The 12301-nt window shown below is 33.3% G+C and overlaps 1 protein-coding gene across 1 annotated transcript; it reads right to left on the reverse strand.

The window, feature by feature from the left end:
• Nucleotides 1-2602: 2602 nt before the first annotated feature.
• LOC133191490 (uncharacterized) lies at nt 2603-12006 on the reverse strand. Its single transcript, XM_061327241.1, has 2 exons — nt 11814-12006; nt 2603-4371 (listed from the first exon to the last, which is right to left on the reverse strand). Exon 2 carries the CDS (start codon nt 4350-4352, stop codon nt 2934-2936), a length of 1419 nt encoding a protein of 472 aa, XP_061183225.1. The 5' UTR covers nt 4353-4371; nt 11814-12006; the 3' UTR covers nt 2603-2933.
• Nucleotides 12007-12301: the final 295 nt, after the last annotated feature.

Here is a 12301-nt window from a genome sequence, read left to right on the forward strand (position 1 = left end):
AGTGTCACAATGAGGGATCAAAATTTTACATAGAAATATATAGGAAAATATCTTTAAAAATCTTCTTCTTAAGAACAACAAAGCCATGATTGGTCGTATTTATATGGAAGCATCCTCAGGTAGTGTAGATTCAACTTTGTTCAAATCATGACCTGCGAGGGTAGGGTGGGGCCACAATGGGTGATCAAAGTTTACAGAGGAATATATAGGAAAAAATCTTTCTCTCAAGAACAGAAAAGCCATGATTAGTCAAATTGATATTGAGGCATCCTTGGGTAGTGTAGAATGAAATTTGTTCAAATGAGGGCCCCCGGGGGTAGGGTGGGGCCACAATGGGGGATCAAATTTTTAAAAATGAATATATGGGAAAAAATCTGCTGTTCAAGAACAGCAAAGCCATTTGTTATATTGATATGAAAGCATCATCAGGTAGTTTAAAATTCAACACCCCCCCCCCCCTCCCCGTAAACTTTTCAATACTGAACTGATTTTTGCTTTTTTCCTAGCCAATGTGCTCAGGTGAGCGATGTGGCCCATGGGCCTCTTGTTTGTCATCCGTTAAGTTCTGTTTTTATACTCCTGAACATCAAGCAGGCAGACAGCTGTTTGCAGGGTATATTGAGAAGTGAACCTTCTATCAAAATTATAACATCCGTGACCCAAGGTTCAGACCCAGAGTGGGGGATCCGTCCGGGGCTGATCATATATGAAAATTTTATAATACATAAAAAAGATTTTTTTCTTTCCTATTTGAAATCTAGCAGGCAAATTTTTGCATGAGGATAATGCCTTCTAAAATTGAAATTCCATGTCCCTTTGGTCCATGGTTCCGTAATCAGGATATTTGGCTTACTTAGATAAATATTGAAAATACAGTATATTATACTTAGGAAAATCTTTCTTTCTTTTTTATCTAGTTGCAAGCTGCTTGAATTGTTATCCCTCTGAAAAAAAGGAATGGGTGAACAAGGCGTGAAGAATGCCTATACATGTAGCTTCAGATAACAAGAGGCCCAGTGGTCACATCGCACACCTGAGCACTTTGGCTAGGAAAAAGCAGAAATCAGTTAAATTCAGTATTGAAAAATTTAAATATAAAAGTGGTTCGGGGGGGGGGGGGGGTATGATTTGAACACTTTAATCTACACTTCCTAGGGGTGCTTTTAATTTAATATGACACATAATGGCTTTGCTGTTCTTAAATTGAGAATTTTTATAGATATATCCTTTATATTTCTTTTTATTACTATGATCCCCTGTTATGGCCCCTCTATTTTCCAGGGGGTCATGATTTGAACAAATTTAAATCTACATTACCTGAGGATGCTTTTATATTATTAAGACCAGTCGTGGCTTTGCTGTTCTTGAGAAGAAGATTTTTACAGATTTTTTCCTATGTAAAACTTTGATCACCCATTGTGGTCCCATCCTAGCCCCAGGGGTTATGATTTGAACAAACTTGAATCTACACTACTTGAGGATACTTCCTTATTAATATCATTTAATCATGGCTTTGCTGTTCTTGAGAAAAGGATTTTTTAAAGATTTTCTCCTATTTATTCCTATATGTATGTAAAACTTTGATCACCCATTGTGGCCCCACCTTAGTCCTGGGGGTCAGGATTTGAACAAATTTGAATCTAACCTAGCTATAAGAATGCTTCCATATAAATATGACCAATCACAGCTTTGCTGTTTTAGAGAAGAAGATTTTTAAAGATTTTCCCATTGTATTCCTATGTAAAATTTTGATCACCCATTATGGCCCCACCCTATCCCCGAGGATCATGATTTGAACAAAACTTCATCTACTTTACCTGAGGATGCTTCCATATAAACATGACCAATCATGGTTTTGCTGTTCTTGAAAAGAAGATTTTTAAAGATTTTTCTTACGTATTCCTATGTAAAAATTTGATCGCCCATTGTGGCCCCACCCTACACCCGGGGGTCATGATTTGAACAAATTTGAATCTACACTACCTAACAATGATTTCATATAAGTTTCATGTTTTCAAGCACTGTTGTTCTCGAGAAGATTTTTAAATGATGCCATTAATTTTTCACGAAATCATTTTTCGAAGTTCGCTGCTACATTGCTATAGACTAATCCCCCACCCCGCCCCGCCCCTTCCAGTATCAATATTTTGTACATGTTTTGTTCGTTTTGATGTTGTTGCTTTATTTGAGTCTTTTTCTTTTGTAGAATGATATGGATAAGAGGTAGAACTAAAGACTGTTTTGTATACTGTATTCACTTCATTACCGCCTGTTGCACTCGCGCATGCGAGCTCATCCTATAGTGTTTTGAGTTTTATTTTATAAATAATTTATGTTCGGTTGAACTGGAGAATTAGAACATAATTTCTTTGAATAAAAACAAATTGTTTGGGCTGGTTCCAAGTTCCATATATACGTATATAATACGTTATATGTACACCAAAGATTTCCACTCTTCAAGAATACTTTGTTTCTTACATGTCATATTCCCATTTCTGAACTTCAATCGATTCCTCAGTCACATGAATAAATGTAGCATTCATTCCCTAAATATCGGCATTTGTACCTCCTCTGTGAATAAAAAAGCTTCCTACCAAACACGTTATATGCTAGGAGGTTTTCAACTTTACTTACACAACTGAATACTCCAGTACTACACACAATTGAACAATTTAATTTTTTTTTCACAACAAATGTATTAAACTGGGAAACAGCACTAATCAGATGTACTTTTTAGGAGACAACGAATATAGTGAGTAAGATACTCCTTTGATTTGTTTATATATAGCATTTCGGTTGAATCCAAATTTATCAATGGATTCCAATATTACAAATTCACTATACAGTATTTAACAAACTCTAGTGAATTGCAGGTAATTACAGTTTGAAATGGACACTCGGAAAATAAGAAGACACACCTTACTTACAAATATCTATAATGTGACATGAGTGGGAACACAGAGTACGGGGGACTTCTGACGAGAAAAGTTTTTCTGCATGATTAGAACAGTTGAATAGCTTCTTTGTATTCGCAGAGTCTGATTTTCTAATCTCTGTTTTAGGTCAATCAAGGTTTTGAACAGAGACAATTTTCTTTCGGCTGGATATTTTCCCTGTAAAAGCCTCCGCTGCTCCATCCGGGATCTTTCCTCTTCTTTAGCTTCCCTGATTTTATTTTGCACTATTAACTTTTCTAGACGAAGTTGATTAATCTTTTCTTGGAGACTTTCTTTCACTTCCGGTAGTGTTCTTCCACTAGGGGTTGAGTCCATGAAGCAGTTCAATTCTGTGGATGTTTCAGTAGCCTCTGTTGTTGAGAAATCTCTCCAGTAGGAATCTGTCATCCTTGACTCATTTTTTTCCTCCTCATCTGTACTAAGCGTGCCATCTCGGGTTAAACTTGCGTACCCTGCGTCCAACGATTCTTGCATTATACTCATCTCATTTATTTGGCCAATATCAGTTAACTGATAGGAACTTTCGCTTGAGTTTTCTGAATTATCTTCCAATGCTGTGGTGTTGAAATTCTTTTTTTCGTTACTCTGTCTGTTGCAGTCCGAATCATTTAGCAGATCCTCCATCGATACTTTTGTGAAGTCTCTTTCTGATATGCCCTGCTCTAAAATAAGGTCAAGGTCATTTTCATATTGCGCGTCGTAAGTAACATTGCCATTTTTCGAATCATTACTGTAACATTCACAGAATGCCTCACAGCTCCAATCAATTGATATGTCGCCTTCCGAAATGATTGACCAACGGTAACGAGTTTCGATATCCGTGCCTTTAGATCTCGTTTGTATCTCAGAAATTATTTCTAAATTATTTTGCAATGTTTCTTGTTTGCAAGTAGCTTTCAGTTCAGAAATATTTTGAGAAATAAGTCTTTCAAAGAAGCTGTATTCCGTTTGATCTCCGAATTCTTTGTTAACCGTAAACGTGTCGTCTGCTTTTGACTGACAAACACACAGCTCAGATGCTACTTCGGCAACCGGAAGTTGAATCCAAGGGTTCGTTCGGATTCGAGTCCTTTGTTTTAAACTATTGCATTTTTCTTTGTCTTCAAATGACAGTTTTTCTGGTTGTAATGAATCGAAATCAGAGTCCAATGTTTGCTGTGTTGCGTGTGTTTGATTTGCTCTAGAACGAAGGGTTTTAAAAAGACTATCCAAGTCTGAATCTATATCTATGAGGTTTGAAATACTGTTTTCCCGTGATTGTACTGAAAAATCGGCATGTTTTACATGGTCTGTAAAGTGTTTTGTATCCTTCGAATTGTCTTTATTCTTTTCAGATTTTCGTCTCCTTTTTGACTTCTGGAAGAAATTACTTGGAATAAGTTGTTTTATCTTCATAATTCGGTTCGATTTCGTCCTGTAACAAAAATAAAAACTCTTTCACAAAAACAATTATTATCCTATAGTCGTTGCATCACAGTACTGTTACTACTGTGTAACCTAGTTTTCTATTGGAAACAGATTTTTTTCACTTTGTGACACATCCTGGTTTCTGTTTCTTTAAAAAGTTAATACTTTATTTTTCAGTATGAAATTTGAATTTTAACACCTTCTCTCTCTCTCTCTCTCTCTCTCTCTCTCTCTCTCTCACACACACACACACACACATACACACCCTCACACACACACACACACACACTTGTTATAGTTATATTCATTTCACATCCTTCCAGATGTTTCAGTAAATTAATGAATAAGTTAGATAAATTAACCTACCTCAGACCTTTCGGTTTATACCTCTTATACTCTTCCTATTTTGTTTTATGACGTTTAATAAACTGGGATAGTTTGAAGAGGACCTTTGAAGACACTATCTTCCCTGATTAAGAAATAATACCCGTGTGCTCTACTCTTCTTAGAAAAAAACTTAGAAAAAAAAACTTATCCCTTCCAATTGTATTAACTCAATATGAGTGCGACATGAAATCTGAATGAATGTTTTTAAACAAACACCTCTTAATTTTGCCGCTAAGTAAACAACGTTCGCTGAAAATATCTTCTCATGAATTAAGTATAATTGCCTTTTAATAACATAATTGCAAAGATTATTTTGTCACATATGTCTAAGGTAAATTAAAAAGTTAACGAATGAAAGGAGAATCATTATGAAATATTCAATAACATGATCAGCTTTAGAAATTTTAACTCTGGTGGTTTTTCCAGGCTTTAATAACAAAAATCATTATTTTTACATTTAATCTTTCGAGTGTCAATAATTGTTTTCCCTTGAAAGCATGTAGATGGCATTAATCAAACATAGACATTTGTGTACTTAGATGATTCTTTTTTCTATTTTTTAATGAATAAAAGATAAACTGCTATTTAAAAGGTTTTATCCGTTCTATTTTTATCTTATATGTGTCTTTGATTTGATAAACAACGTGTAAAATAATTGTTTCTTTATAAAAGTAAAAAAAAAAACAACATAAATATATAATTTTTTTTTTTGAATCCCCAACTCACATAAAAAGAATTTTACAACAAGAGGAATCATATAATTTATGACGTGATTTTACATTAACAAAAAAAAAAATCTCTAAATTTAAATATTTAATAACATAAATAAAGAAAACTACAAAATTGTACTTTATCCGATGTTTTAAAGCTTGATTTCAATGGATAAAATTTGCTACCCTCTTAAAAAGAGTTGTGATTAAGAGTAATTAAGAGTAACTATTATTATAATTATTAATCGTTTAACAGTTAAATTTATTTTGCGTTCAAAAAGTTTTTAATGACCAAAACGCCATCAATGTTGAATTGTATAGGCGGGAAACAAGGGTTAGTGTGCGTAGTTCTTTTGAATTTAGTAATAGTAAATACTAAATTTACATCATTTACTGTCATTAGGTAAATTCCAAATTTACGACATGACAGATCTTATAACGTTTTCTCTTGCTTAAAAATTAATCGTAAGAGTTTTTGTGAAAAGGGCTACTGGATGACAGATTTACGGTGATCTGACAAATCACTTAATTTTGTAAAGGCAGATAGATGTTTATCATTCGTGCATGATCAAAATACTACAACAACAAATTTAACATAAGAGCATCAATAACAGCTAGGACTCATAACTAAGACCAAACTAAATTCGGTTTGATTTATGTCAAGCAAATTATCAAAATTATAGCATAGGAATGTGTTTTGGAAGTTAGGGAATGCTTTTCTTTAATGGACCTGTAAGACGCCCCTTTTCAAATGTAGTTCAGCAACAGAATGTCCGTTTTTAGCTCTTTTAAAATCATTTTATAGCAATTTTCTTTTGCATTTGTGTAAAGAAAATGTAAAATTTGTTTTATTTACTAATAAAATGCTTTAAAGATTAAAATTTGCTGTTAATAATCATAATATATTTTTAAAAAAAAAAGTCTAGAAATGTCAGACATTTTATTTCTTTCCTTTTTTTTTTTTTTTTTTTTTTTTTTTTTTTTTTTTAAATATTATTATTAATAATATTATTATTAATACATATTATTTTTTAACCCTTTTAAACCTATGGACAAAATCTTCAATTTTAAGCTCGGGGTCCTTTGACTCCATATATTTGAAAAGTTCAACTCCCAGGGGAATATTCGGTACTTTGAATCTTCCTTCAAGAAAGACAGACAGACACGGAGATAATTAGACCTAACTCATACTGACAAACATAGAGACAATAGGACCTGTATCATACTGACAGAGTATCATACTGATAGACAGACATAGAGACAATAAGACCTGTATCATACTTACAGACAGACAGACATGGATTTATTAAGACCTGTATCATACTGACAGACATTGAAACATAAGACCTGTATCATAAAGACAGGGCCTGTATCATACTGACAGACATGTAGACAATAAGACCTGTATCATACTGACAGACAGACATGTAGACAATAAGACCTGTATCATACTGACAGACAGACATTGTGCCAATAAACCTGTATCATACTGACTGATAGACAGACATTGAGACAATAAACCTGTATCATACTGACTGATAGACAGACATTGAGACAATAAGACCTGTATCATACTGACTGATAGACACTGAGACAATATAAGATCTGTATCATACTGACTGACTGACAGACATATAGACAATAAGACTGTATCTTACTGACAGACATACAGACATGTAGACAGTAAGACCTGTCTCATACTGACAGACAGACTTGTAAACAATAAGATCTGTATCATACTGACAGATATGTAGACAATAAGACCTGTATCATACTGACAAACATTGGACAATAAGACCTGTATCATACTGACTACTCAACTCTTACAGGATAATCTTCCTTCGGTCATTAACCTCCTCTGAGACATAGACAGAGGGATTGAGACTAGTACATACACACGCATTATTAGAGCAGCCTCCCACCCTACAGGAGTGTACACAACTCAGATACTGTTATTTTTTAGATGTACAACACGCCTGTCCACTTGCTTTCTCGACAAGGAGACATGAAATACCTGCCATTTTTGTCATTTCAGTTCTTGGTGAGGCTGACACGTTCATTGAACTCCTTCATCCTCCTGTATAAAGATTTAAACAATAATCTAATCCTTGCACACTGCAGTGATGGAAAAGTCAATATTATAATGGTGCCATATGAGAGGCGTACATAATAAATGCTGACGACGTTGTTTAATCGACTTTCGCTCAAAGGGAAATTACTACTGTATTTGTAATGCAGAAGTGGGAAATTTACTGTATTTATGTCCTCTTTAAAACTCATGGAAACGAGTGTGATTTTTTAAAAGAGCTCGAGGTTGGCTGAAATTTCGGATGCTCCCTCCATCAAGTCTAAATAGTAATACTATTCATAATACACATTTAAAGTACACCTTTCAAAAAAGTTACTTAGAGAGATTTGTCAAAAACCCCGGAGTAGCCCAAATCTATTTAAACAGAAAAAGGAAAATATTTGAAAAAATGGTGACAAAGCTTCTAGCTATTTACGCAATTCGACTTTTGTGTTATTGATTTTTTTTTTTTTTTTTTCCCTAGAAAAGATTCTATCAAAACTTTCTCAGTGCAAACCAGATTTTCTCAAGAGATGGTATTGGAGCTCTGACATTATGCACTTAATCGGAATATTTCATCGTGGAATACTTAATATATCAATATTAGATCTTAATTAGAATGTGTAGTATTGTTCTCTACTGGACTTGTGTACATGTACACTGTTTACTCCATTACGCTTCAATGTGAAGAATAAGACACTGGATCAGATTCTTTTTATTTAAATTTATTTTATTTTCTTCCAAAATTAAACCTCATACAATATTATATCTAAACATGTTCCACACTCATTCTAACTTGTTACTATGTATGATTTTTTCACGATCATATTCTGTTTATATATAGGGTGATACGAAAGTTCATTCCACATTTTTCTTTTATTCTCAAAAAAAGAAATACGATAAGAAGATATTTAAAATTTGTGATATTTCATGTTCACAGAGTCCATTCTTGCTACTGATAAGGTTTTAACTGTGTTTTGTTGAAACGAAAAGGGGAGGGCAGGTATTGAAACAGATGATATCACGGATACAGCTTATTTGTGAAATATCTTGAGCACACAGGTTAATATATCCTTTCAAATACCTATGCAAAGTTTATCAAGTAAGTATATAATTCAAATATGACAAACCTATTCTTTTGAAAAGGGACTGATCTTTCTTTTACCTTAGCTCATCAGTTTTGTATGATGCAAGATAAGCTGTGAAGAAACAAAAGTAAACTATCTTACATTTTCACACAAAATGACTAGCAGTTCTGTCACTTTGGTGTTCGAAATCTTGCTGTGCTGTCAGACTGGAAAATTAATCTCTTCAGTTATAACACTACTTTGAAATTTTAAAAAATGTTTCATTATGGAACGAACTTTCTTACCACCCCTTATTTTAATTTTTTTTAATCTAGTTTGTTGTAGTTCAAATTTGTGTTGTTAAACCGATGATGCACGTTGCAAAATGGTAATTAATACATGATTACATGTTATGTTTTATTTTTATTTTTTATTTTTATTTTATTTTATTTATTTTTTTTTTTTGTTTACCATAGTCATTTTTTAAATTCATGAATTAAACCTTCATGAGAGTTCTAACCTGTTCTAGCTCCTTTTATTCCTTATTGAAAATTCTTGCCTCACGGAGTGTCGATCTTGAGATTCGACAACCGAAAGAACATTTGGCGACAAAAAAGAAATGCATATACATTTAATCTGATTTAAGACACATTTTGAAAATTTTGATGAATCTGAGAGAACCTCCTGGGGGGTTCAGTTTTATTTGCAATACTACTTTGAACATTTACTTCTCTCCAAGATCGGTATTTTGAAACATGATTCAGAATATTGATCTGCGAAATCCAGTAATGGAAAGAGAATGATGAGTCATGCGTTCTTTGTGTATTCCATATCGATCTAGAGATGAAATTTAACACTAATATTGAATCAAGATGTAATAAGATGTTCAATAATTACAGTATTGTGCCACTGGCAAACGTATTGTAGCATAGTTAGTAGAAAACAAATTCCATAAAAAAACAAGAAATCAAATTTAATTTTTTTCTCTATAATATCGTGTTTACAGCGGGAAACGATTTTGTCTTTTGATAGTGGCATATCACGACAACGGACTTGGAATTTATGTTTTTGTATTGACTTATAACGTATCAGCAGAAGTACACGAGAATATTGTTTACCTGAAAGTAAATTAAGTACAAGGCTGATAAATTATCACGCATTCTTGCATGCTGGATTTTTTTTTTCGTCCCCTTGCGCAACAAGTTGCGGAGGGGATGTAGCATCGCTAGTGTGCGTATGAAATTGAGCTTGTGGGCAAGCTTGAATAAAATTTCAAGGTTATTGGTAAACTATATTAAAGAAAATTGATGTTAACTCGGACCGCAGTGGGGTTTAATGTCAAGAAATTCCTTAAGCACTTTTATTTCATTGATAGCTTAAGTGGCGGCACAGTAGCGCACAGCCCTTTATTTTTATATATACGACTATTCATAATATATATATATATAAATGTATGTATTATGCCAAAATTTTCCATTGAACACACACACACACGCATTAGCTTCAGCGGTCATTGCCTCCCCATTAAAACCGAATTAGACAATTTTCTTTTTGTTAGAATTGAGGGGGGGGGGATGAAATATATTCAGCGAATTGCTGGAAAATAACAAGCTCCCAGTATAATTAAGACTCAAATGCAAATTAGACGTCCTTTTCACCACCAATGAAAATATTTTTCCCCTTTTTAAATTATGAAGTCAAAAAGGCCGAGGGAATTTAAGGGGGGCAAGGCGTTTTTTAATATATATCCTCTTCAGAGTGTAGATCAGTGGTAGAAATCTGATGACGAAAATAATAACATGAAATTGAAAATGCCTAGACAGACATTTTTTGCATATTTCGGCTGTTTTGTCATATAGTTTTTTTTTTCTTCTACTTTACTGGAAAATTTATACTCGGCACGATTCCATGGAGTCTCTTCACGGAGAACACAGATCACTTTATTGTTTCTACGATATAAAACTCCATGTATACAAAAAATTGTGCCCTGGTTGATTTTAATCATATCAACATTGAAATCAGTAATTTGTGAAGATCATTGAATTCTATAATGTATGTGTAACTAAGAACAATCTGCTAACAAGAGCTATTCTTATTTTTTGATAATCTCTAAAATATTGTCCACAGAACAAGATTACTTTTAATGTCACTTGCATCAAACAATTTTTTTTCAAAAATCATGAAAATAGATACTAAATATATGTTTCTGTAAGTAAAATGAATATGTTTAACCACCAAAAGTTTTATTGTTATATATCAAGATTTCTCAATAATGTCATACAAAGTGATAAAAATTGTATAGGTTTATAAGGGGAACGAAAAAATGAAAATTTAGAACATCATAGAAAATATACAATTTCTTAATTGTTGAGGAATTTGATATTTCTATCATTTACATCCAAAACGTCGAAAAACATATAGCATACAAATTCATGCGTCTAATGTTTTGATTGTAGCAAGTGTCCCTATTAGTATTGCAAGATTTTTGTACATTAAGACACTTATCTCCTACACGCAATGTACAACCTTGTACATCAATGTATACATGATAGTCGTGTAATATTTAAAAAAAAAAACACTTACTACTAAACTGATAGAAGTCTACATTTAAAGGAAAATGTAGTAACTACATATAATTTGTAAAAATGACCTACCCAGTTTTTGACCTGCGAACATGGAATACTTATTGTAGCCATGTATGAGTGCTGAGTACTAACCAGCGTAGTTTTAAAGGTAACAACTAACTGTAGCTTCTTGTACTGACAGTTAGGTGCTGAAACAAATTCTTACAGTACGTGTATTAATAAGCCTCATAACATACCGAACTGATAACGAATAATAGTTTATGATACAAATACCGGTGCACCTCATTCTGCAATTTTATACATTTGATTTAAACATATTTTTGCAATTATTAGCATTTTAAAATCAATTTTACATTGGGTAATCACACATTCTGTCAGTAAGAATCAGCTCATTTAAACTTGCTGCCCGCTGCTCAATAAGTAGATGACAAGATGCAAGTTTAGGAAACTAAAAATGTTTTAAAACTTCAGCAAATTTATAAACTCAGAAGTGGTTGGTTAGTTACTATAAACATCCTTTCAAATAATTATTGATGTCCAAATTATCTGGAAATTCATAGATGCAATTTTAGTACATCCGCACTCGGTAAAGTTAACATTAAGAGAAAAAGTATAATTGGAACACACTGTACCTGCGCAACTTGTCTGCATCTGATCGGCGTCTTCGAAATTCCGAAGCACTGGAATGTCATCTCCAAGCTGTTGCTGATTTGTTCTGTGGAGGGACGATTCCTGGAGCACACGGCTTTGCTACATCCTATATCGATTAGTGGCATGGATTCCGACTACCATTACCGCCATTGTTTTCCTAGTACTCGGAAATCAATATGGTAACTGTAGGTTATTAATTAGTCAGCGAGTGCCGTACAAGTATGCAGTGTGACTTGGTGACAGAATTGACAAGTGCATGAAAGTTATGTGGGACATTAATGAGAATTTGTTAAGTGTCGGTTTCAGCAACACTGTGACTGTAGCAATGAATTCATCATAATTAATAAGGGACAGAGCGGAGGTCCTTAAACTTTATGCTGTAGCAAAATTCTTGTCAAGATCTATTTTTTTTCTCATAAGTTAAATAAATCTAATTGAGGTATCCAATCAACAAATTCTTAAAGTAAGA

This window comes from Saccostrea echinata, unplaced genomic scaffold, assembly GCF_033153115.1.
Source record: "Saccostrea echinata isolate AGI-Se365-2 ecotype Australia unplaced genomic scaffold, CSIRO_AGI_Sech_v1 ptg000023l, whole genome shotgun sequence".
In the NCBI taxonomy this organism is placed as follows: Eukaryota; Metazoa; Mollusca; class Bivalvia; order Ostreida; family Ostreidae; genus Saccostrea; species Saccostrea echinata.

Bases quoted from the DNA above. Each gene is read 5' to 3' on its own strand.
- LOC133191490 (XM_061327241.1), bottom strand. From the start codon at position 4,352: ATGAAGATAAAACAACTTATTCCAAGTAATTTCTTCCAGAAGTCAAAA.